The following is a 27,803-nucleotide window of genomic DNA, read 5'->3' as shown; positions in this document are numbered from 1 at the left end:
ATTAGAAATGAAATTTACCAACTAGAACAATGAAAATTCTCAAGTCAAAAAGATTCAATAATTAAATAAATAGAAAAGGGGCATAACGTATAAATGAAAGCACATGAAAAGTAAGCAAATGAAACAACATCGAAATTAGTTGTAGAAGACTAAAATAAAAAAATCAAATTATTTATGAGAATAGAACAGTAAAACTTAGCATCAAATAAAACAGTTGCAATATAATATTCAAATAAAAGTAATGTAGTAATTATAATCATCGTCATCATAACGGTAACACTTTCTGTGAGTGTCATGTTTGTAAGCATCTATAAACACATTCATAACATGTTATATTGCATTCATAGTGCATCATAAACATGGCTATAAATATGTATAACAATGCATTACACATTAGTATTAGTCATTCTTATTATGCATTATGAATTGTTAACATAATGCATTATGAGTACTGTTCATAACAGATTATAAGAGCTCATAAGCTGTATTAGTCCGCTCTGAGTAAAGTGGAGCGTACTGGACTAAAGCCTCCTCCAGGGTTTAGACTGAGGCTTCAAGTTAAAGAATTTACTGAAACACAAACACAATAAAGCTCGTTACAGGCTTCAAATGTCAGAGTTTAAACTAAAGTCTGAGTAAATGTACACCACCGCTAGCTTGGCACTAACTAAGCACTGCTTATAATGCATTGTAATTACAATTCAGTGTATAATCAACATAACTATAAAGTGTAATTCATTCTCATAAATATTTATAACCATATTTATAATGCCTTATGAAAGCATTATAACATGTTATGTATGTGGTTATAGATGCTTACTAACATGACATTCATAGAAAGTGTTATAGGTGTGTTATATATAGTATACTAAAACAGTTCCAGGCAGTCTGAAAGTGGCTCGGGACTAATAACAATTTATTCCTGAAAATACAGGAAAACACAAACAGACAAACGTTTCCCGAGTCATGTGCGCACACGTTTCGCGCGGCTGGTCGTTAGACAGTGATTGCATATGTATGATGTGAGGTTCACAGAGAGGAGCTTTTTAATGAGCAATGTTACCCTTCAGTCTCACGCCGAGAGCTTTCGTCCCGCTGTTCAAAAACACTGAGCGTTGTCATCATCATCAAAGCTCACACACCCCAGCCCAGCCAGGTCACACCAGCCTTTTACAGCCTCGCCGCTGCTCAGAGGAAGGTCAGAGTTTGAGCTCGTTCTGATTGAGTTCACTTCTGCTTTACTAGTGTAGCACTTTCTGGAACAGGCTGACCCACTGCAGCTCAGAGAAGGCTCTGATTGTCTGCCTCCATCACTGTCACCAGTAGCTCGACTGTATGGATGTAGACCGAGGCTGTAATGCCGGTATATAACTCGGTACGATGGGGGTCAATGTTGTGGACAAATATCTTAGAATACCTTTAGGCATCGGTAGCTTACGGTAACAATGTTGACATGGAATTAAAGCAGAACTCCGGTATCTGATTCCACAAACGCATTTCTATCATTAAGTTGTAAACAAAGTCGTTCTGAGTGGTTTGGTGGGAAGTGCTCCACTGTAGAGTAGCCTACCATCAGAATTGTTCACAGTGGTGGTGGTAGGAGCCAGATGTTTGAAGCTTTTAATGCCTCTGAAAGCTCATTCGTACAAAGTTAATACGCAAAATGTTGCTTGATGTCTGAGACATTGTTTTACGATAGTCCTTAAATACAGTTTAATAGACCTTTTTCACAAGAAAACCTGCGTAAAGCAGGTTTCGCTACTGCCTTACGGACAGATACTAATACTACAAATACAGGTGTTCGCATCACTTTAGTTTGTCACAGAAGTGATACTTTCTATGTTAAGTGATACTTTTTTAATCCCACAAACGGGGAAATTCCACCTCCGCATTTAACCCATCCGTGAAGCGAAACACCACATACACACTAGTGAATACACACACAATAGGGGGCAGTGAGCACACTTGCCCGGAGCGGTGGGCAGCCCTATCCACGGCGCGCGGGGAGCAGTTGGGGGTTAGGTGTCTTGCTCAAGGAGACCTCTGGGAATTGAACTGGCAACCTTCCGGTCACAGGGCCAGTTCCCTAACCTCCAGCCCACGACTGCCCCGAAATGTGTGTCACTTTATCTTTGTCATAGTTGCAAAGAATGAAATTCCAGGATGTGTTGGAGAACCAAATGCACAACAATGTGGGAGTCCAAACTAAATAAAGGATAGAAATGCTTTATGGAGTAATTCCTTCAGAGCTGTCAGAGCACAGTGATGTCGGCTAACGTCCACAGAGTGATAAAACGATGGATGGGTGAAAATAACTATAACCAAAACACTAGATTAGAGATGTTAGCTGGAGATGCTGAAAAGGACTGCTAACAATAAACTAGTTGGCAAACAGCTGCATGCCAGCAGGGGGCGCACCAGGTCGTTATGGTCTGTAGCACCACTGTAGATGTTTTACACAAACACCGGCTCCAGTGAACGAACATTTGCTCCCGCTGAGCTCTCGCTCTCACATACCGACAGCTTTAGAGGGAGAACATGAAAACTGTTCCACTGAAAGCGGCTGCGGCAGCTACTTTAAAGCACCACCTGCACGTTGACGTTAGTAGCAAGCAAGCAAAATTTATTTATATAGCGCTTTTTACAACAGGTGTTGTCACAAAGCAGCTTTACAAAACAATCAGTGTTACAGAGAGAAGAGAAAAGAAAATCCGGGTCCGAGCCCCCATGAGCGTCGCCATCGGCGACGGTGGCAAGGAAAAACTCCCTAAAAGAGGAAGAAACCTTGAGAGGAACCAAGACTCAGAAGGGGAACCCATCCTCCTCTGGTCGACACCGGATAGCAAACATTATTAGTATGAAGCATTATAGTAAAGTGGGAAAAGAGTAAAGCAAGAAGCTCAGTGGTGGTCAAACCGGTCCAGAAGGCTGGTGGGCAACAGCATCAGACAGGATGGGCAGCTGATCAGCTCGGCAGAGAAAGGAGAAGAAAAAAACACAGAGTCAGTTCTGTAAAGAGTGGCTGACCACAGATTACAGTAAAACAGAGCAGCAGAGACTCCAGCAGGTCTAGACCTGACAGGGAAGACTAATCACCAAATGCTTGACTGTACAAGTAAGTTTGTAGCCTAGATTTAAAGACTGAGGCCGTGTCTGACTCCCGAATATTAACAGGAGGATTATTCCAGAGCTGGGGGGCTTTGTATGAGAAAGCTCTCCCCCCGATGTAACTTTATTAATTCTAGGTACCAGTAGTAAGCCAGCACCTTGTGATCTAAGTAGGCGTGATGGTTCATAGTGGGAGAGGAGCTCACTCAGGTACTGAGGGGCGAGTCAGTTTAGAGCTTTATAGGTCAGTAATCGGATTTTATAATCAGTGTGAAATTTAACTGGTAACCAGTGCAGGGCTGATAAAACTGGACTAATATGGTCAAACTTTCTGGTTCTTGTGAGACTCTGGCTGCAGCGTTCTGGACCAGCTGAAGCTTGTTAAGGCTTTTGCTGGGACATCCAGACAGTAGGGCTTTACAGTGATCCAGCCTTGAAGTAATGAATGCATGAATTAGTTAGTCAGCAGAGCTGAAATGCAGACACAGAGGTTCTTTTGCCTCATATGACAGTTGGTTCCTTTGTTAACTGCATAACCTCAGCAGGCAAAGCACTGGAACAGACGAGGCTGTACACGCTCTACTCACCATCCTTCTTATTGTTATTGCTGTAGCAGAAGCAGAGTTACCTGCTAGGACTTTTAGACACTTTTAGGGCATTTGAGGCAAAATATTCCTCAAAGAAAACCATTTTGCCATCGTCAACTTTACATATCAACTTTTGACGTGTGGTTGTGTTAGCTAGAACCGAAAAAACAAAATCTCCTTTATGCTTCGTGTTAATTTGACAAGCATACATGTTGGCAAGTGATCCACTGAGGGAGAAAAATCATGTAGAACATGACGAGCCTTGAAAACCTCCTGCTGCGTTGGTGAGCTCTAGTGTTAGCGGCAGCTCATCAGCTTGGTTATGCGCTGTGACCAAAAGTTTGCAGTTCCCTGTTTTCAAGTGTCTGTCTCTGTGATCTGCTAACATCAAAGATGCTTGTGATTTGAGTACTGAAATATACTTAACTGAGCAGTTAACCAAGCACTTGAGGTCTGCACAGTCACAGATTCCCACAGAACCTGCCACAATATGTTGTGGCGCAGGGCTAATTTTCAGTGTTGTGTGCAGGAGCGGACGGGATACCAGCCCAGTGCAGGCGGGAGCGGGATATATACAGTACATGTGATTTAGCAAGTTCTTGTAGTGTAGGCCAGATTCACCCATGCTGCTTCTGTGTGGTGTGAGCGGCATGGAAAATCTTGCTTTTTTATTCCGGCACCCATGCTAAGTGGTCAGCACTTTAAACACCCTGCAGCCTGTGTGAGAGAATAGACCTGGGTGCTGCCTCCGTCACACAGCAAAATACAGTAAACTAATCAATGAAAACTAAACAAAAAACATATAAAACTTAAAAGCGCTGTTTTATTCAGTTTAATCAATGACAAAATACGTTCTCTGCTGAACACAGATTGCCGGTTAGTCTACAGGCTTGAAACTTGTGTGTAATCACAAGTCAGAATGCTGTTGATAAACAAACATGCCATGCCCCTTTATAAATGATATGTATTTTTTTTGTTGAGCAGAGTGACTGAGGGGTCCAAAATGTTGCGGTTGCGGGCAGGAGTGGGACAAATGGTCGAACTCTCTGCGTGAGCGGGCGGGAGCGGGACTGAAAAACGGTTCCGTGCGGACCTCTACACTTGAGTTCTCGTGCTCATCACTAGTCCAAGCAGGAATATGCATAAAATTCTTCCAGAATGGACACTTGCTTCATTGTTAGCCTAATATTTTGCAGATGCATTTTACCTAAATGTTTATAAAGCCACTCCTCTTCTGTTTGCTGGTACCATGCACTGCCTCATTTTGATTTTGGAGTAGTTCTGTTTCAGGTTGACAATTGTTTGGGTCTGGGTCCGATCCTGCCTCCCTGGCACTACTGGAAAACCAGTCAGCGTTTTCAGCTCTGCTGATTTCTGGAGCTCATCATAGCATCTGTGCTTACCCGTGAACCATTGCGCCGGTGTATAGACCAGCCTTTATGTGGAATGGTGTGCACACGATGTTGTGTGTGCATGGAGGTCTATGGGCTTGTAATGGGACTGTGTCTTCCTGGATCCGGCTGCACGCTGCTCTGTTGCTAGGCAATGGCAGTCCGGCTGAGGATTGCTGTGTGTTTGGTGTGTTTAGTGAATTCCACTATGTAGTCAAACGGGATTAATCTGCTCATGCATGATGGGAAAAAGCCAGTGCTTCATATCAGAGTAGCATCACTGCAGTTCATCAATACAGCTCACATGACAGAGCAAGGGCCCAGTCGGTCAGAAAAGATACCGATTTTAGGAGAAGGTAATGCGGTACGTTCTCAGAAAATAAAGGTCCTAAACTGTCTCTGGGGCGGTTCCCCTTCTGTTACGGGGTGGAACCCTCAAGGGTCCATCTCAGTACCTTTAGTCAGGGAACATAACTGAACCATAATCCACTGAAATGATCTGTTCTAAGTTGGACTGACTCCACACACGCTGCCTCGCCTCACCTCCAGGCTTTTATTCTACTGCTGTGTTTTAAAACATTCGGTTATGAAAAGGGACAAATACCAACTTTTCACCTGGAGAAACTGATTTAAGGTTCATAATCAGACCTTAAAACCACTGTAGAACCTTTAAGGGAACATTTACATGGGTAGGAAGTTCAACACCACATCACACTTGACATTTAAAGTGGAACAGACTCTTTAGACGTTTGGAAACTAGAGCTTATTGTGCTTCTTTTTGCAGGCGAAACATGGAGAGAAAAGTCCAGCAGATTTCAGCTGGTCTGATTTTGGTCCAATCTCATTTCTTATTTTCAACCCTAGTGGTTGAGATCTTCCCTCTGAAATGAGACCCTCTAATAAAAGAGCATCACTTCATTAACAGCTACTAGCGCCGCTCTGTAGGCGACCCTGCCCGTCTGCAGGGACAGCAGAGGAGGGGAAAGTTCAGCTCCTCACTGCTGGGCTTTAGTTACATTTAGGGATCATACGCCTTCAAAGAGGGGGGCAATTATTCATTATCACCCCCGCCCCCCCCCTTTCTTCAGTGATATGAAGCTGAAGTCAGAGATTCTCCAGATCCTTCTTCGAATTTTTCTGTTCCACCTTAAATGGAGCAGCAGTGACATTCTGGAGCTTCAGGCATCAGAACTGCTGGACTATTTAAGGTGGAATGGGAAAGTTAGCTAGCTAGCTACCGAGACATTAGCGTACTATTAGCTGTTTTTATGCCTGTTTTTCTTTTTACTCATATCTCTCTGTTTGGAGTCTCTGAAAAACCTCCGTTTGGAGGGTCATGTAGCCCCGACACTTCACCCCACCCCTCTATCTCAACAAGAATCAGGACACCCTACTGCTAGACGAGAACACGGAAAATGAAAGGCTAGGGCTGAGTGGTAGGGGCGAGGGGCGAGGGGTGAAATGGGACTGGGCCACAGTATAAAGTAGCTAATTCTATGTGTTCACACTGGTTACCATACATGCATTGATGCATTCCATCAGCAGCACACCTGATTTAAAGCTGCACGCTTTCTTTGATAAAATAATTTAATTAATTTAATTTAAACGTTAGAGGCTTTAGGGCCAAGCTTTTCATCCCATGTCGCATGTCTTTATGTGTGAATGTCACGCACACAGGCTCAAGAAGCAGCCCTGGCTCCATGTTTAGGTCTCAAATGATCTCACGATCAGTATCATATTGATGAAGATGTGATACAGCAGTAGATAATTCTCTAACATCCTCAGAGGCGCCTCCTTCACCAAGTTTAGACTGAGTTCTCTCTGAATTCTTTCAACCATCAGATTCATCTGCTCGGGGAAGGGGACTGAAGCATAAACCCACACTACAAAATGTTTTTTTTTTCTCCAAATCCCAGAAACGTCCAAATGAGTTAAGTTTATTTGAAGAAACATTGATGAGATAAACCAGGTATTGGATAATAACTACAAGTAAAACTTTCTCAATTAAAAGGTTTGAAAGTGGTTGAACAAAAACAGTGACATACATACTCGTGTATTATTGTCTATCAGGTGTAAAAAGTACATAAAATGCCCACAAAGTAACTTCCAGATATCAGGACAGTTAGCAGTACACAGAATAAAAATGCATTAAAATCCAGGGCAGCACTACAACAGTATTTCAAGAAAGTTCAGTCGTCCTCATGAATATTTTGCTGAAGACTGTATCTGAGAGAGCGCTTTGCAGTTTCCTCTGGCGGATGTCGACTGTTCTTCCTCTTCTAATGCGCCGCCCGTTCAGGCTGCTTCGTAGTGTTCGACACAGTGTGACTAACAAAAAGTCGCAGTGTTTTATTCTGGGATTTTCATTCCTGCTTAAATAACAACTTCAGTATAAAAAATTCAGGGAATCATTGGAAAGATTTCTGGCGCTGTGGGAGAGCTGCATGTGACAGAAAATAACCAGGTCGTTTTGGAGTTCGGCGTGACTGAATTAGTAGAAACAGCTGCAGTCTCGAAGCCCCGTGGAGTTTATTTCCCCTTTACCTTTAATTTGCATTAAAACGTTAGTCTGTTAGAAAATCATACCCACCGCAGTTGTCTCAGATGAGCAGACTTGCTTTTTTATATACGACGGTTGTGTAATTTAAATAAAGTAAGCTGAGTTTAGTACCTTACCTTTGTTTTGTTGCTGTTTGATGCTTTTTGGATTCTGACGTTTGTTTCTACGCGAGTCTCTGTTTGATGAAACTAGCATTGATTTAACTGATTAACACTATACAGTTGTTAACATTTGAACATCAAAACAATCACACTGGGCCTTCAGTGCTTCTTCAAAAGCTCCGCCCCCCAAATTCATGAACCTGCACTGTCAAGGCCAACGCTCGTTTTTAGGTCTTTGTGGCCATGAAACTCTTCGCAAACCTTGTACACATGAATTCCATGTAATGTTAGAGTGAACAATGACATAGCAGTGACTAGCTAACACTAGTGAGGTTGTGGGTTAGCAAACTCTCGCTGCAGTTGCTGTTGTTGAGCTAACCAGTCACTATCACGAACATTCGTAAACATTTTTGTTTGTAAACATATTCTGTGAAGCAACAAAAAATAATTCATGTTGCCCACCTGTCCAGCTGGAGCGACCTCCTCATCCATTTTCATGCCTTTTAACTCTCAGTGAAGCTGAAGTCGGCTGCTTTTTCACCAGATTTTTGTTCGAATTTTCCCGTTCCGCCTGGGCTGGAGGTCAGGGAACCAGCCTCGTGACCGGAAGGTCACCAGTTCGATCCCCAGGGCCGACAGTCCATGACTGAGGTGTCCTTGAGCAAGACACCTAATCTCCAACTGCTCCCCGGGTGCTGTGGATAGGGCTGCCCACCGCTCCGGGCAAGTGTGCTCACTGCCCCCTAGTGTGTGCTCACTAGTGTGTATGTGGTGATTCACTTCACGGATGGGTTAAATGCGGAGGCAGAATTTCCCCGTTGTGGGACTAATAAGGGTCACTTGATTTTAATCTTAATCATAAAATCGTGCCCTTATGCTGTGTAGGCCTTAGTGGGGAGGGCAAAGCAAGCCGTGGGGAGGGAAGTCACAGGACACACGGAGGCGGCGTAACTTCACTCACTGCTCAGAACGTCGTTACTCCGCTGTATCGTTACTTGTTCACTGCTATATTAATGTTTAAAATGTCTAATATATCAACTTTAAAGCTGTGTGAAAAATTGAGATGGCCGATATGATTTTAAATGTATATTTTACATTGTAATGTAATACTGTAGTCGTTTTATTTAAATTGATTGTCAGTTGTCAATTTTCACTTTTCTGAAACACAAATAAACAGCCGAAACTGGAATAATATAAATAATATAAATATTGTGGCACTAACTCAACATCTTAAGTTTTTTTCATGCTTCGTTAAAGCTCCTATTTCAGAGATGCAAGGCTTTGGTGCGACGGTGATGATATGTAACTCTTGAGCGTTCATACATGTACACCTGTATCGCTGCATTTACTGAACTGAACTGCATCATCTTTAAAGATGAGCTCCAGTTCTCCTTTGTTGGGATTGAAAGAAGTAGCGTTGCCGAATCGAGAAAAAACACTTTCGGGCCACACCATATGTCTTTGCCTTTTAACGTCATGCGCAGAGACACGAAAAGATCCATCTCGATGCTTAAAGCTGCTTTCAAACAAAGATTATCACGCCCAACGCCAGAAAGCAGCTTAAGTCTCAGGTGATCTCAGAATAAACATTATACAGATGAAGATATGATGATAATAGGTATTTCACTCACATCCTCAGAGACGCCTCCTTCCCCAAGTTTACACCGAGTTCTCTCTGAATTCTCCTTAATCATCAGATTTAAGCGCTCAGGGAAAGGGACCAAAGCACAACCCATGCTACAAAATGTTCTACTGCACGCTGCATGCAATTACACATTTCCACCAGAGAGGTCTCCAAATCCCGTAACCTCCACATACATGCAAAATCTTCGTGGGTGGGTGGATGGATGGACTCTGTAGGTGGATGGATGGATGGATGGATTAAAAAAAGTGCATTAAGAAAGATGTAAAGTAAATATGACAGGACTATAAATATATGTATATATAATAAATATCCAAAATAAATTAACAATGCAGGGTGATTCAAAGAGATTCGTCTGATTTCAAAATTATTTACTTCACTGTAAATGAGTACAGATCAGTGCAGTGAGCTGTAAATGGTGTAAATGAGCCTAAAGTTTATTAACTGTACAAGGTCTCAGTCTGAACCTCCTCCAGCTGTACGGACGACATCAACACCACAGTCAAACTCATCCCAGACTGGACTGAGCGTGTCGGGCGTCGCTGCACTCACGGCTCTTTCAGTGGGATTTCGGAGATCATCCAGTGCTGTGGAACCAGCGCCAAACGCTCCGAGCTGCTGGAGCTTCACTGCTGATGAACATCACACCGCACAGTTATGACGGATTCACTCAACACAGAACGCTTTCTGCTCAGGGGTCTCATCTCCTCTCAGACTGAAGGAGCCAGTCAGAAACTCGATGACCCATTCTTACAACTGGATTGTGATTGGTTCGTAGATGCCTTACGGTTGTTTAAATGTGGTGCTTTGAAATCAGAGGAATCTTTTTGAATGTGTAATAAATGATGGGGATAAATCAGTCCGGTTTGATGGAGGGCTGAGGGCCTGTGTTCCTATCCATCATCACGTACTACATCCTTCACACACAGAGAGAGACAGCAGAGACGAAAAGCTTCACGCTCTGCCTGTTTTCACCAAGGTGAATGGGAGGGTGTGAGCCTCAAAGAGGCAAAGAAACCACAGGAGGAGAACGAGAGAGAGCGGGGAGCGGGAGGGAGGAGAGGGAGGTTGAACACATCCCTTAATACATCCTGGCTGTCTAGACTCACTCCAGATATTTGTTCTGAAGTAAATAGTTCAGCGATAAATCAGATTTACCCCTCAAACGTCTCACGTCTGATTCTTGCTAACTGCACACCTGAATCACTACACACCTGGTTCAAACACCATCGAGTAGCCTGTACATGAAGACGGCTGCTGTCCATCAGTCAGAGACGGGCAAAGCACAGAAGCGCTTGAAGCCTTAAATGGTCAGGGCTCACCGGGAGGCCCGAAGTGTTATTACACACACTTATAACCTAAGAATAGCTCAGCCAGTTTGCACTGAAGTCCCTGTAGTTACTGAATAATAAGCTGATATGCTATTATATGACAAGTTTATTGAAATGACCGCAGCATGCTCAGCGAGGGGCGACTGAACGTTCTTGTCCGCCAGTGGTCAGTGTAATGTGTGGCCTCTCTAAACTTTTCTCTCTCTCTCTCTCTCTCTCGCTCTCTCTCTCTCTCTCTCTCTCTCTCGCTCTCTCTCTCTCTCTCCCTCTCTCTCTCCCTCTCTCTCTCTCCCCCTCTCAGGGTTCAGCAGCAGGCGTTTCTGTTGGAAAATGTTCCCTGTAATAATGTGAGCTGTAGGGAATCAGGCCGAATGTTCCGCATCCACTGGGAGCAGACTGACCTCAGCTCCGTCCACTCTGCAGTCGTGGCAACCTTCTTCGACATCTACGAGGACGTGAGTTCATTCTTTCTCTCTCCTTCTCACTTTCTCTCTCTCCTCCCTCCCTCTCTCTCGCTCTCCTTCTTTGTCTCTCTTCTTTCTCACTCTCTCTCTCTCTCTCTCTTGCTCCCTCCCTCTCTTTCTCTTTCTCTCATTTTTCTTTATTTCTCACGCTCATTCTCCCTTAATCCCCCTTCTCTGTCTTCCCACCTCTTCCCATCTTCCCATTCTTCTCTCTCTCTCTCCCACATTCTCTCTTTCACGCTCTCTCCCACTTGCTCTTTCTCACCCTTCCTTCTCACCCTCTCTCTCATGCTCTCTTTCACCCTTTCTCCCTTTCTTAGGTCTCCCTTTTCTTTCTCCTCCCACCTCCTATGTGCCCCCCACTCCCCCTCTTTGCTATTCCTTTTTTCTGCCCTCTCTCGCTCTCTCTTGCTGTCTCTCTCTCTCTCTCTCTCGTTAATGAAAGGTGTCTGTGGTTATATTGTGCCCGTTATCGGATTTGCTAGGCTGTAATTGTCCCTCTCACTCGTTCTGACCCGTGCTCTGTCCTTCCCTTGTTACTCTAACAGCAGTGCCCTCTCCTCACTCTCAGTCGGCCTCCTCCTCCACTCTCCCCACTCTTCCACTGACCCCTACTCACCCCTAATGCTGTCTGACCGTGCTGTAGCCTTTGGGAGTGCCTCAATCCGTCCGCATGTCCAGCAGTGCTGTTCAGTTTCTCCGTGTTTCTCTCCTTCCTCCAGAGTCGGAGTCACAATATGAATTCAGGACTGCGGCTCCAGAGGGAGTTTTCTGTAGTGTTGCTGTCAATAGAAATACCAAATTACACAGTGCAGCCAGAACAGCCGGTCCGTTAAATGACATGTTCTGTTGATTTTCCTAGTGAAAACGAGCTAAAACATCCTCTACAGAGAACTACAGAGAACGCACTCGAATACGGGACTGTTCAGCGCAGGTTTGGTGTGTTTAGGCCACATTTTCTCGCTCGATTTCTTCTGTTTTTGCTGATTTGTCACATTTAAATGTTTCAGATCATCCAGGTAACTTTAATATAAGCTAAATACAACATGAGTGAACAAGAAACGCAGCTTTTAAATTGTTATTCCGTTTATTGAATATAGCCATTTATTCAAAGCCTGTATCACTCATGTGATAAAGTAATTGCCCCTTTATATCTAAGACTTGATTGTGCCAGTCTTGGCAGTAACAAACATTGGCGATAATTTGTGGTCACTGTGGGGGAATTCTGGCCCACTCTTCTTTATAGAATTGTTTTACTTCAGCTCCATTGGAGGGTTTTTGAGAGTGAGCTTCCCTTGTAAGGTCTCGCCACACCATGAGATTGAAGTCAGGACTTTGAGTTGACCACTTCACAATCTTGAAAAACCTTTAAAAACTGTTGTATCTTTTGAACTGCACTTCAAAATGTAGCATCTTGTCAAGTAAAATGATATTAAAACTTTCATATTTCTCCTGTTGAGATTGTTGAGATTGTTTGTTGTCAGCTTATTTTAAGATTAACTGATGTATTTCCAAACATTTTTCACTTGTTTACAGTGATTTAAAATGATCTCACTATATTGGCTGATAATTTTGCAAGTTTTAAGAAATGTGCTTGAAAGCAGCTAAATTATCTGCCAATATAGTGAGAATTTATCTTGATAAAATTGTGTAAAACAGGTAGAAAATGTCTAGAAATAAGCTAAATGATCCTATAATAAGAGCACAACCATCTTAAAAAAGAAATATTACGCAGATTGACTAGAATTAAGAGAATTTCACTTGGCAAGATACCATTTTTTTGCAGTGGTTTCAGAGGTGGACTTGCTTGTGTGCTGTGGATTATTATCCTGCTGCATAACCCAACTGCACTTGAGCTTTCGGTCACGGACTGGCGGGCTGACATTCTCCTACAGGATTGTCTCATAGAGAGCACAATTCATGGTTCCATCAGTTATGACAAGCCGTCCAGATCCTGCAGAAGCAAAGCAGCCCAAGACTGTCACACTACCACCACCATGTTTCACTGTCGGTGTGATGTTCTGCTGGTGGAATGCAGTGTTATCTTTACACCAGATGTAATGGGACCCATATCTTTCATAAAGTTCCACTTTTGACTCATCGGTCCACATAATATTATCCCAAAGGTCTTGGGGGTCATCTAGATGTTTTTTGGCAAATTCTAGACAAACCTTCATGTTCTTTTTGGTCAGCGTTGATTTGTGCCTTGCGTCTCTTCCATTGATGCCATTTTTTGTCCAGTGTCTTGTTTTTTTCATTGTGGAATCATGTAAATTGACCTTAGCTGAGTCAAGTGAGGCCTGCAGTTCTTTACATGTTCTTCTGGGTTCTTTCGTGACCTCCTTGATGAGTCGTTGATGTTGTGTAGGTGAAATTTTGGTAGGTCGGCCTCTCCTGGGAAGGTTCACCACTGTTCCATGTTTTCTCCATCTGTGGATAACAGCTCTCACTGTGGTTCACTGGAGTCCTAGAGCCTCAGCAATGGCTTTGTAACTCGTATTTATCGCATCTGTATTTGCATCCCTTTAGAACCCAGCATGATGTGCTGCTGTTTGAGACCTTCTTGCTGCTTCACATTGCCAGACAGGTTCTATTAAAGTAATGTTTTGATTCAGTAGGTCAGGCAGTGATCATGTCTGGGCATGGCAGTGAAACTGACCCCAATAGTTAATTGAATTTGTTACCTGGTTGATTTAGTAGCTAAGGGGGCAATTAATTTTTACATAGGGCCATGTAGGGCTGAATAGCATCTTTCCTTCCACAAATGAAATCATTTAAAATGAGCATTGTGTGTTTACTGTGGTTATCTTTGTCTAATATTTAAAGTAGTTTGATGATTTAAAACATTCAAGTGTGACAAATATGCAAAAATACAGGAAACTGGGAAGGGGCACTTACTTTTTCACAGCACTGTATTTAACAAGAAATCAAATTATAGTCCATAGTCTTCTGAAAGTTCTGACGACATTTGGAAGCTATCAGAGCAAGAAGCAGCCAGAGAACCCTCTGTAACGTCTTCTGGGTTTCTCAAACACTAGAGGGCGCTCCCGAGCAAGTCCAAAATGAATGGGTTAAGATGGAGCATTTGTGCAAAATCATAGTTTGTGCAAAACATATTAAATATAAAACAATACCATCATTTCCTGAACACAGAACAGTAGAAACCACAACACCACTGTTATGGTTTTACGAGCTTTTCAACTCAAGTTATAGGAGTTTAAAGCAGTGCCTCATGACGTCGCTCAGCATGAACAGCCAATGAGCTGCTCAGCTTGCCACTCAATCAGTTCTCAGTAGCAGTAATGCCAACCAGTCAGCTCTCAGTAGCAGTAATGCCAACCAATCAGCTCTCAGTAGCAGTAATGCCAACCAATCAGTTCTCAGTAGCAGTAATGCTAACCAATCAGCTCTCAGTAGCAGTAACACTAACCAATCAGCTCTCAGTAGCAGTAATGCTAACCAATCAGCTCTCAGTAGCAGTAATGCCAACCAATCAGCTCTCAGTAGCAGTAATGCTAACCAATCAGCTCTCAGTAGCAGTAATGCTAACCAATCAGCTCTCAGTAGCAGTAATGCTAACCAATCAGCTCTCAGTAGCAGTAATGCCAACCAATCAGCTCTCAGTAGCAGTAATGCCAGCCAATCAGCTCTCAGTAGCAGTAATGCCAACCAATCAGCTCTCAGTAGCAGTAATGCCAACCAATCAGCTCTCAGTAGCAGTAATGCTAACCAATCAGCTCTCAGTAGCAAAAGGAAACGTACAGGTGAGTTCGCAGGTGAGGACTCGCTCACAGTCGTCCTGTGCGGTCCAGTTTCAGAGATAACGTGGGAAATAGGAAGAGACCAGGGTCTCATACACCGGCTCTGATACAGCGCACTGCAGTTGGACTTCGGCCTGGGTCAGATGGGTTGAATGGTCAAACATGAAAATGCGGTAACGGCATTAAAATGGCCATTAAAATCACATTACAGCTGCGCGTTCTTGTAATATGAAGTAATGCCAGTGGTTTGTAAATATGGTTAATATAGTTTGGCAGCGTTATTGGCCAAACAGCATATCGGTGGAGCCCTGGTTCTCTCCTGTTCTTTGGTGTTCGTCCAGTCTTTTGGCATCACTCCATCCTGCTGTCCGCCCCGCTGGTTTCAGCGCTGCTGGACCGAGGGCCTTTCTGACATTGCTCTTATTTGCAACCATCAACAACTCATCATGGCCTGCAGCCCAAATCTCCGCTCCCTCCCTCTGCTCTCACTCCCACAGCGCTGTAACGTCACACAGGGACTGGCTGTGTGCACTCTGAACATTAGGGGGCGCTATTATGCTGCTCTCATCCAAATTGTCATAAATACGAGTTTTCAAGCAAATAAAAATCAATTCGATTCATTACAAACTTTTTAGTTACAACTGGACACAGTTTTGATTTTCTGATTTCCGGATTAGTTACTGACATTTCACGCTTTCATCACGGCGGGAAATGTTCCCGAGCTTGATGGCAGCTGATTCGTTTAGCTTTTATAGTTTAGATTTTACTGTCATCTAAATTATCGTGAATGCGAAATAGAGATGTTTGCTGTTGCAGTTCAGCGACGAAAAATCTCATTATATTACAGATCAACATTAAAAAACCTATTCGCATTTAAAACTCTGGTTGACTAAAATGCAGATTCCCTCTGTTTGAATGCAAGAACATGTAGACTCGTGAGCTCCTGCTGGTGTGGGTTTCCTCTCCCTCAGTGGTGCACACAGAACCTGAATGTTGAGAGTCGCTGAAAAGCTGAATGTTTCTGAAGACGTTGACCGATTGACACATTTTACCCCATGAAAATTGTAATTCTAACTTTTTTACATGCTGCTTCTTTTCTTCAGCAGAATTTGAGCCACTAATTTTGTTGTATTATGAATGTTTTTCTCAGTGTTTTTCAATTTGTTCAACAACTTTTTTCACACCATTTACCAGCCTAATAATCCATTAATAAAAACTCCAAATAATAAATCCAACTAATAGCTATATCAGAATAGTCTAGTCCAGTCAAGGCCATTTAGAATACAGGCCCTATCCGACTGAACGAGGTGGGTAATCCTGTAAATAATCCGTAAAACAGAAGAATAATATCCGTGTAAACGTCTGTATCCGATTACATTCCCTATCGGAAAGTTTAAGTCTATTCTGCTTGTGCGTCGCGTCACAGTGAGAGTTTATACCGTTCAGCACGGCGGAGCAGAAACTGGTCTGCAGAGGAGACGAAGTTCACGCTCTGATCTTTAAAAGACGGCGGTGGGACGGACGTCCAGCTTATGCGTCTCAGATCACGACGTCTTCCTCTCGGCCTTCTTTAATAAGGATATGTGAAGGACATTTTCCTGAGTCTGACGTCATTTTAAAGTGATTAAAGACAAAAGCACTGCTCACTGCTGCTCATCTCACTCTGACTGGACTCATATGATGCTGGTTGTCAAGGTAACGTTTACACTAGGCGGTTCTCTACATATTGTGCGTCATTTTGGATCTGATTGCTTGTAGTGAGCATGTAAATGGAGACCTTCCATCAGATTGTTGAATAGAATAAACACCTTCATCTGTAATTAGAATGTGTTCAGTTGGACTGGAGAAAATCTCTGCATGGAAACACAGACACGGTGACCTGCTCATAAAGGTCGTGCGCTGCTCTGATAATACTCACTCTGCACCAGCTGAGAAATAAATGACTTTTAAGAGTAAAAGTGTTTGGAAGTTAGGAATAAGTTCATAAAAGGAACCAGTGCCACTTTATATTGTCTTAGACCTCAGTCTGGGTCCGAACTAACTGAAGCTGTTTGTGAGTTATTGTCTTTCCTGAGAGTCGATATCTGGACATTTCTACAGCTTCTGTGGCTCAAGCGGAGAAATGAACACGTACGTGTGTGTGTGTGTGTGTGTGTGTGTGTGTGTGGGGTGGGGGGGGGGGGGGGTATCTTTTATCTGTCTTTAATTGTCCTTGGCTGGTGACACTGACACTCCTCTTGATGAATAATTATGGGCTATAGACAACACCTTAAAGCCCCCCCCCCCCCTCTCTCGCTCTCGCTCTCTCTCTCTCTCTCTCTCTCTCTCGCTCTCGCTCTCTCTCTCTCTCTCTCTCTCTTGCTCTCGCTCTCTCTCTCTCTCTCTCTCTCTCTCTCTCTCTCTCTCTCTTACTCTCTCTCTCTCTCTGTCTTGCGCTCTCTCTCTCTCTCTCTCTCTCTCTCTCTCTCTCTTTGTCTTGCTCTCTCTGGATCTCTGTCTCTCCCTCTCTGTCTCTCTGTGTCTCTCTCTCTCTGTCTGTCTCTCTCTATCTCTCTCTCTCTGTCTCTCTCTCCCTCTCTGTCTCTCTGTGTCTCTCTCTCTCGCTCTCTCTCTTGCTCTCTCTGGATTTCTGTCTCTCTTTCTCTCTCTCTCTCTGTCTCTCCCTCTCTGTCTCTCTCTCTCTCTGGCTTTAGGACAGTATGTCATGCTGAGTGCATCACTGGAAGACATGATTAGCACAGGATGCTAGAGCTTTTTTCTTTGTGTGTGTGTGTGTGTGTGTGTGTGTGTGTGTGTGTGTGTGGTCAGGACCCCAATCATCCCATATCTCAGAGGGCTTGAGAACATCTCTGACCTTGTTTTCTCTTTGGCTGAGTGTGAGTCTGTCCACACTGTCTGTACATCAGAAGTTTGGGGACAGGATGTGATTATTACTCTCAGAACTGTAATAATGTCATTTTGAACGCAGAGTTCATGTCATTTCCACCAAGTGAAGGCAGTTTAAAATTTCATCACCTACGTCCAGTGAGAGCTGCAGCGTCTGCATTTCTGAGTCATCAGGTCATCCAACCAGATTATGTCCCCATTTTAGCCGTGTGCAGTTCTACCTGCTAGCTGCGTCTCCTTCCTGTCATGCGATGCCTGCTGGCTCAGGGGTCATAACCCAAATGTTCAAAGAGCCGTTTTGTCCTTTCAACAAAAATCGAACCGCTTTGAGAGCCACATTTATATCCATTCTACCACCTTGGCTGTAAATGTGTGAGTTGCTTTGCTTTGCTTTCAGCTTTTGCTTAGCTGTACCTGCTTTTCTCACATCTCTGGCAGGAAACATTTGTGCAAAAGTGGAACAGTTCCTCATTGGGGGCAGTGGCGGGCTGGAGGTTAGGGATCTGGCCCTGTGACCGGAAGGTTGCCGGTTCGATCCCCAGGGCCGACAGTCCATGACTGAGGTGTCCTTGAGCAAGACTCCTAACCCCCAACTGCTCCCCGGCCGCCGTGGATAGGGCTGCCCACCGCTCCGGGCAAGTGTGCTCACCGCCCCCTAGTGTGTGTGCTCATTAGTGTGTATGTGGTGTTTCACTTCACGGATGGGTTAAATGCGGAGGTGGAATTTCTCCGGTTGTGGGATCAAAAAAGTATCACTTAATAACTTAATAAAATGTCTCAGTGTTCAGGTTTTTACGAAGCTGAAGTCGCTTCTTATTCGCCAGCGTCTTAATTGGATTTGACTATTCGGGGAAATTCAAACCTTTGCCTTTTCGTTGGCTACTAGGTAGGCTAGCTTCAGGTCTGTGTTGCTATGGTGACCAGCAGTCTGCGCTGATCTTCATGGTTCAGCACTCTGTAGCAGTAATGCCAACCAATCAGCACTTAGTAGCAGTAATGCCAACCAATCAGCACTTAGTAGCAGTAATGCCAACCAATCAGCTCTCAGGATTTCCTATTTATAATTCCAATATTATATGAAGGCAGCATTTTGAGCCTGGTGCATTATGGGTCCTGAGATGTGTTTCCTGTTTTTAGGGTATACTGGATATGATCGTGCTGAGCCGGACTGACAGCAAGACGGAGCTGACCATCCACGCTCTGAAGAACAACTTTGAGGCGGACGCCTACTTCGTCAAAGTGATCGGTGAGTTTATAGAAGTGTGCGTCTGTAGAGAGTGAGACACGACAACACCACACCAGACACAAAGTAATACCACGCCTGTGTGCGTCTGTAGAGAGTGAGACACGACAACACCACAACAGACCCAAAGTAATACCACGCCTGTGTGCGTCTGTACAGAGTGAGACACGACAACACCACAACAGACCCAAAGTAAAACCACGCCTGTGTGCGTCTGTAGAGAGTGAGACACGACAACACCACAACAGACACAAAGTAAAACCACGCCTGTGTGCGTCTGTAGAGAGTGAGACGCGGCAACACCACAACAGACCCAAAGTAATACCACGCCTGTGTGCGTCTGTAGAGAGTGAGACACGGCAACACCACAACAGACCCAAAGTAATACCACGCCTGTGTGCGTCTGTAGAGAGTGAGACACGACAACACCACAACAGACCCAAAGTAAAACCACGCCTGTGTGCGTCTGTAGAGAGTGAGACACGACAACACCACAACAGACACAAAGTAAAACCACGCCTGTGTGCGTCTGTAGAGAGTGAGACGCGGCAACACCACAACAGACCCAAAGTAATACCACGCCTGTGTGCGTCTGTAGAGAGTGAGACACGACAACACCACAACAGACCCAAAGTAAAACCACGCCTGTGTGCGTCTGTAGAGAGTGAGACACGGCAACACCACAACAGACCCAAAGTAATACCACGCCTGTGTGCGTCTGTAGAGAGTGAGACACGACAACACCACAACAGACCCAAAGTAATACCACGCCTGTGTGCGTCTGTAGAGAGTGAGACACGACAACACCACAACAGACCCAAAGTAAAACCACGCCTGTGTGCGTCTGTAGAGAGTGAGACACGGCAACACCACAACAGACCCAAAGTAATACCACGCCTGTGTGCGTCTGTAGAGAGTGAGACGAGGCAACACCACAACAGACCCAAAGTAATACCACGCCTGTGTGCGTCTGTAGAGAGTGAGACACGACAACACCACAACAGACACAAAGTAATACCACGCCTGTGTGCGTCTGTAGAGAGTGAGACACGGCAACACCACAACAGACACAAAGTAAAACCACGCCTGTGTGCGTCTGTAGAGAGTGAGACACGGCAACACCACAACAGACACAAAGTAAAACCACGCCTGTGTGCGTCTGTAGAGAGTGAGACACGGCAACACCACAACAGACACAAAGTAATACCACGCCTGTGTGCGTCTGTAGAGAGTGAGACACGGCAACACCACAACAGACACAAAGTAATACCACGCCTGTGTGCGTCTGTAGAGAGTGAGACACGGCAACACCACAACAGACACAAAGTAAAACCACGCCTGTGTGCGTCTGTAGAGAGTGAGACACGGCAACACCACAACAGACACAAAGTAAAACCACGCCTGTGTGCGTCTGTAGAGAGTGAGACACGGCAACACCACAACAGACACAAAGTAAAACCACGCCTGTGTGCGTCTGTAGAGAGTGAGACACGGCAACACCACAACAGACACAAAGTAAAACCACGCCTGTGTGCGTCTGTAGAGAGTGAGACACGGCAACACCAACAGACACAAAGTAAAACCACGCCTGTGTGCGCCTGTAGAGAGTGAGACTCGGCAACACCACAACAGACACAAAGTAAAACCACGCCTGTGTGCGTCTGTAGAGAGTGAGACGCGACAACACCACAACAGACACAAAGTAATACCACGCCTGTGTGCGTCTGTAGAGAGTGAGACGCGACAACACCACAACAGACACAAAGTAATACCACGCCTGTGTGCGTCTGTAGAGAGTGAGACACGGCAACACCACAACAGACACAAAGTAAAACCACGCCTGTGTGCGTCTGTAGAGAGTGAGACACGGCAACACCACAACAGACACAAAGTAAAACCACGCCTGTGTGCGTCTGTAGAGAGTGAGACACGGCAACACCACAACAGACACAAAGTAATACCACGCCTGTGTGCGTCTGTAGAGAGTGAGACACGGCAACACCACAACAGACACAAAGTAATACCACGCCTGTGTGCGTCTGTAGAGAGTGAGACACGGCAACACCACAACAGACACAAAGTAAAACCACGCCTGTGTGCGTCTGTAGAGAGTGAGACACGGCAACACCACAACAGACACAAAGTAAAACCACGCCTGTGTGCGTCTGTAGAGAGTGAGACACGGCAACACCACAACAGACACAAAGTAAAACCACGCCTGTGTGCGTCTGTAGAGAGTGAGACACGGCAACACCACAACAGACACAAAGTAAAACCACGCCTGTATGCGTCTGTAGAGAGTGAGACACGGCAACACCACAACAGACACAAAGTAAAACCACGCCTGTGTGCGTCTGTAGAGAGTGAGACACGGCAACACCACAACAGACACAAAGTAATACCACGCCTGTGTGCGTCTGTAGAGAGTGAGACACGGCAACACCACAACAGACTCAAAGTAAAACCACGCCTGTGTGCGTCTGTAGAGAGTGAGACACGGCAACACCACAACAGACACAAAGTAAAACCACGCCTGTGTGCGTCTGTAGAGAGTGAGACACGGCAACACCACAACAGACACAAAGTAAAACCACGCCTGTGTGCGTCTGTAGAGAGTGAGACACGGCAACACCACAACAGACACAAAGTAATACCACGCCTGTGTGCGTCTGTAGAGAGTGAGACACGGCAACACCACAACAGACACAAAGTAAAACCACGCCTGTGTGCGTCTGTAGAGAGTGAGACACGGCAACACCACAACAGACCCAAAGTAATACCACGCCTGTGTGCGTCTGTAGAGAGTGAGACTCGGCAACACCACAACAGACACAAAGTAAAACCACGCCTGTGTGCGTCTGTAGAGAGTGAGACACGGCAACACCACAACAGACACAAAGTAAAACCACGCCTGTATGCGTCTGTAGAGAGTGAGACACGGCAACACCACAACAGACACAAAGTAAAACCACGCCTGTGTGCGTCTGTAGAGAGTGAGACTCGGCAACACCACAACAGACACAAAGTAAAACCACGCCTGTGTGCGTCTGTAGAGAGTGAGACGCGGCAACACCACAACAGACCCAAAGTAATACCACGCCTGTGTGCGTCTGTAGAGAGTGAGACACGGCAACACCACAACAGACCCAAAGTAAAACCACGCCTGTGTGCGTCTGTAGAGAGTGAGACACGGCAACACCACAACAGACACAAAGTAAAACCACGCCTGTGTGCGTCTGTAGAGAGTGAGACACGGCAACACCACAACAGACACAAAGTAAAACCACGCCTGTGTGCGTCTGTAGAGAGTGAGACACGGCAACACCACAACAGACACAAAGTAAAACCACGCCTGTGTGCGTCTGTAGAGAGTGAGACACGACAACACCACAACAGACACAAAGTAAAACCACGCCTGTGTGCGTCTGTAGAGAGTGAGACACGGCAACACCACAACAGACACAAAGTAATACCACGCCTGTGTGCGTCTGTAGAGAGTGAGACACGGCAACACCACAACAGACACAAAGTAATACCACGCCTGTGTGCGTCTGTAGAGAGTGAGACACGGCAACACCACAACAGACACAAAGTAAAACCACGCCTGTGTGCGTCTGTAGAGAGTGAGACACGGCAACACCACAACAGACACAAAGTAAAACCACGCCTGTGTGCGTCTGTAGAGAGTGAGACACGGCAACACCACAACAGACACAAAGTAAAACCACGCCTGTGTGCGTCTGTAGAGAGTGAGACACGGCAACACCACAACAGACACAAAGTAAAACCACGCCTGTGTGCGTCTGTAGAGAGTGAGACACGGCAACACCACAACAGACACAAAGTAAAACCACGCCTGTGTGCGTCTGTAGAGAGTGAGACACGGCAACACCACAACAGACACAAAGTAATACCACGCCTGTGTGCGTCTGTAGAGAGTGAGACACGGCAACACCACAACAGACTCAAAGTAAAACCACGCCTGTGTGCGTCTGTAGAGAGTGAGACACGGCAACACCACAACAGACACAAAGTAATACCACGCCTGTGTGCGTCTGTAGAGAGTGAGACACGGCAACACCACAACAGACACAAAGTAAAACCACGCCTGTGTGCGTCTGTAGAGAGTGAGACACGGCAACACCACAACAGACACAAAGTAAAACCACGCCTGTGTGCGTCTGTAGAGAGTGAGACACGGCAACACCACAACAGACACAAAGTAAAACCACGCCTGTGTGCGTCTGTAGAGAGTGAGACACGGCAACACCACAACAGACCCAAAGTAATACCACGCCTGTGTGCGTCTGTAGAGAGTGAGACTCGGCAACACCACAACAGACACAAAGTAAAACCACGCCTGTGTGCGTCTGTAGAGAGTGAGACACGGCAACACCACAACAGACACAAAGTAAAACCACGCCTGTATGCGTCTGTAGAGAGTGAGACACGGCAACACCACAACAGACACAAAGTAAAACCACGCCTGTGTGCGTCTGTAGAGAGTGAGACTCGGCAACACCACAACAGACACAAAGTAAAACCACGCCTGTGTGCGTCTGTAGAGAGTGAGACGCGGCAACACCACAACAGACCCAAAGTAATACCACGCCTGTGTGCGTCTGTAGAGAGTGAGACACGGCAACACCACAACAGACCCAAAGTAAAACCACGCCTGTGTGCGTCTGTAGAGAGTGAGACACGGCAACACCACAACAGACACAAAGTAAAACCACGCCTGTGTGCGTCTGTAGAGAGTGAGACACGGCAACACCACAACAGACACAAAGTAAAACCACGCCTGTGTGCGTCTGTAGAGAGTGAGACACGGCAACACCACAACAGACACAAAGTAAAACCACGCCTGTGTGCGTCTGTAGAGAGTGAGACACGACAACACCACAACAGACACAAAGTAAAACCACGCCTGTGTGCGTCTGTAGAGAGTGAGACACGGCAACACCACAACAGACACAAAGTAAAACGTCACATACGTTTCTGGCTGATTCCAGGTTGTTCAGCTGATCTTCTGTCACAGCTGCCGACTGAAAAGCTGCTCAGTGGTGACGACAGTTTGTGAATTTAGTGTCGTCGGATCTTCAGAGTCGGACCGAATCGGCTGTCGGTCAGATGTGATCTCAACAGTGTTTATTTTCTGTTCGTTGCAAAGTAAAAATGTTCAGATGGCTTGAGCGTCTCCTGCAGCTGTTAAAGTCGTTGCTTAGCAACGGTGCATCAATGGAGTGATATTGTTTGTGAAAAACCTTTGATGTTATGGTGAAATAACAACATCGTTAGGACGCCTCTCAACCAATCAGCTTACGTGGCTGAACTAACTGTTGCGTAATGCCCAGTGTAGAGTGTGCAGCAGTTTGACAGGCGTATGTAGTTTTGGAGATATAGGTGCTTTAAAAAGGCATTGCAGTGTAAAATGTAGGCATTGATCATTAGGAGGTTTTATAGATATTATTGTTTATTTTTATATTAGTTTAGTTTCATTGGTTGAAATTTGCGTGTGTGTGTGTATATATATATATATATATATATATATATATATATATATATATATATGTGTATATGTACACACACACACATACACATATATCTGTGTGTGTGTGTGTGTGTGTGTGTGTGTGTATCTCCCCCAGAATGTTACATATTGCTTTAGTAATCTATTTAATTAACATTTTAAAAGTCCTTAGCAGTAATGATTTCTCTGTAAACTCACTCCTTATTTCATATTTTACAGAAGCAGTGTGTAAAGCTGTTGTAAAGCTCTGTTGTACCGAGCTGGTGGAAGCTCCTCATTTGCATAATTTTGAGTTTCTCACTTGACTTTAATTAGTAGCTGGATGGAAACCTGACTACAGCATCACACAAATGAAATAACAAATATTAGTAATTAATTAATGACAGTAATAGTTCACGCCTCCTCTCTTTCACCCATTGCAGCCCATATTCACCATCAGCACTGGCGTAGCGAAGGCCGTGTTTACGTGGGCGGGAGGAGAACACACATCATAAGTGTGTGTGTTTTTGGGGGTCTCTCCTCACCCACCTCTGTGTGTGTGTTTCGTGTTGCTCCAGGTGACATTTGGAGAGCTGACATTTGCGGAGTGAAATGTGTCCAGTAAAAGCTGCTTTAATGCCATTTAATCCTGCCTGCTGTGCTTTCATTACGCCTCACCCCCCCCCCCCCTCTCTCCTCTCTCTCCTCTCTCTCTCCTTTAGTTCTCTCTTTTCTCCCTTTCCTTTTTCTCTCTTTTCCTCTTATTCGCTCTTATTGTCTCACCTTCTTTACCTCATTCATGTCTAATGACTCTGAGAGCTGTAGTTGTGCTGTAATTGTGTAGTTGTGCTGTATAATGAGTGTGGCTCTGACCTGTAGTTGTGCTGTAGTTGTGTAGTTGTAGTTGTGTAGTTGTGCTGTAGTTGTGTAGTTGTGCTGTAGTTGTGTAGTTGGTCTGTAGTTGTGTAGTTGGTCCGTAGTTGTGTAGTTGTGCTGTATAATGAGTGTGGCTCTGAGCTGTAGTTGTGCTGTAGTTGTGTAGTTGGTCTGTAGTTGTGTAGTTGGTCCGTAGTTGTGTAGTTGTGCTGTATAATGAGTGTGGCTTTGAGCTGTAGTTGGTCTGTAGTTGTGTAGTTGGTCCGTAGTTGTGTAGTTGTGCTGTATAATGAGTGTGGCTCTGAGCTGTATTTGTGCTGTAGTTGTGTAGTTGGTTCGTAGTTGTGTAGTTGTGCTGTATAATGAGTGTGGCTCTGAGCTGTATTTGTGCTGTAGTTGTGTAGTTGGTTCGTAGTTGTGTAGTTGTGCTGTATAATGAGTGTGGCTCTGAGCTGTAGTTGTGCTGTAGTTGTGTTGTTGGTTCGTAGTTGTGTAGTTGTGCTGTATAATGAGTGTGGCTCTGAGCTGTATTTGTGCTGTAGTTGTGTAGTTGGTTCGTAGTTGTGTAGTTGTGCTGTATAATGAGTGTGGCTCTGAGCTGTAGTTGTGCTGTAGTTGTGTTGTTGGTTCGTAGTTGTGTAGTTGTGCTGTATAATGAGTGTGGCTCTGAGCTGTAGTTGTGCTGTAGTTGTGTAGTTGGTCTGTAGTTGTGTAGTTGGTCCGTAGTTGTGTAGTTGTGCTGTATAATGAGTGTGGCTTTGAGCTGTAGTTGGTCTGTAGTTGTGTAGTTGGTCCGTAGTTGTGTAGTTGTGCTGTATAATGAGTGTGGCTCTGAGCTGTATTTGTGCTGTAGTTGTGTAGTTGGTTCGTAGTTGTGTAGTTGTGCTGTATAATGAGTGTGGCTCTGAGCTGTATTTGTGCTGTAGTTGTGTAGTTGGTTCATAGTTGTGTAGTTGTGCTGTATAATGAGTGTGGCTCTGAGCTGTATTTGTGCTGTAGTTGTGTAGTTGGTTCGTAGTTGTGTAGTTGTGCTGTATAATGAGTGTGGCTCTGAGCTGTAGTTGTGCTGTAGTTGTGTTGTTGGTTCGTAGTTGTGTAGTTGTGCTGTATAATGAGTGTGGCTCTGAGCTGTAGTTGTGCTGTAGTTGTGTTGTTGGTTCGTAGTTGTGTAGTTGTGCTGTATAATGAGTGTGGCTTTGAGCTGTAGTTGGTCTGTAGTTGTGTAGTTGGTCCGTAGTTGTGTAGTTGTGCTGTATAATGAGTGTGGCTCTGAGCTGTATTTGTGCTGTAGTTGTGTAGTTGGTTCGTAGTTGTGTAGTTGTGCTGTATAATGAGTGTGGCTCTGAGCTGTATTTGTGCTGTAGTTGTGTAGTTGGTTCGTAGTTGTGTAGTTGTGCTGTATAATGAGTGTGGCTCTGAGCTGTAGTTGTGCTGTAGTTGTGTTGTTGGTTCGTAGTTGTGTAGTTGTGCTGTATAATGAGTGTGGCTCTGAGCTGTAGTTGTGCTGTAGTTGTGTTGTTGGTTCGTAGTTGTGTAGTTGTGCTGTATAATGAGTGTGGCTCTGAGCTGTAGGTATGTGTGTGTGTGTGTGTGTGTGTGTGTGTGTGTGTGTGTGTGTGTTTATACATATTGCTGCTGTCAGAACAAAACCTCATAACTCCAAAATAATAACTTTACAGGAGAAAAACCAGCTTTACTTCTAATGTGAGTCAGTGGAACCAGAGGCTTTAGACGTCCCTTTGGGCCGTTTCTTTTGGTCCATTCATCATGAAATTTACGAGTCCTCGGTAGGACTGTCCTATGAAGACTCCTCCTCAGTCACATAAATGGAGCAGTCCTAACGAGACTGCGTGGTGACGCCACCAGAGCGGCGCTAAACTGGTGAGGGAGCTGGTGAGAGACTGCGCTTGTTGCTTCTTCACAGAAATACTGTGGGTAACAGAAGGCCTGGAAGGAGATATATATATATATATAGTCCACCGTATATTTGGTCGACTATTCTCAGTCCAGCAGCGACACTGAGGTGTTTAAAAACTCTGTCTGATCTACTCACACCAGCACAACACACACCAACACCACCCCCCCCCCCCCACCCCCCCCATCAGTGTTACTGTAGTGCTGAGAATGATCCACCACCCAAATAGTACCTGCTCTGTGAGGGTCCATGGGGGTCCTGACCACTGAAGAACAGGGTAACAGAGTATCAGAGAAACAGATGGACTACAGTCTGTAACTGTAGAACTACAGAGTGCAGCTATACAGTAAGTGGAGCTGATAAAGTGGACAATGAGCGTAGAAACGAGGAGGCGGTCATAATTAGAGTAACTCTGGACCATAACTCTGC

General features: G+C 44.9%; 1 protein-coding gene across 1 annotated transcript in view; it reads left to right on the top strand.

The window, feature by feature from the left end:
• itfg1 (integrin alpha FG-GAP repeat containing 1) overlaps positions 1-27,803 on the top strand; it is a 266,804-nt gene that overhangs the window by 144,732 nt on the left and 94,269 nt on the right. Inside the window, exons 11-12 of the mRNA XM_037534550.1 lie at positions 11,022-11,175; positions 18,969-19,077. Coding sequence (XP_037390447.1) covers positions 11,022-11,175; positions 18,969-19,077 — 263 coding nt within the window. The remainder of the gene's footprint in view (positions 1-11,021; positions 11,176-18,968; positions 19,078-27,803) is intronic.

This window comes from Pygocentrus nattereri, chromosome 25 (assembly GCF_015220715.1).
Source record: "Pygocentrus nattereri isolate fPygNat1 chromosome 25, fPygNat1.pri, whole genome shotgun sequence".
Taxonomy (NCBI): domain Eukaryota; kingdom Metazoa; phylum Chordata; class Actinopteri; order Characiformes; family Serrasalmidae; genus Pygocentrus; species Pygocentrus nattereri.
This window is presented reverse-complemented; position numbering and strand designations above follow the sequence as displayed.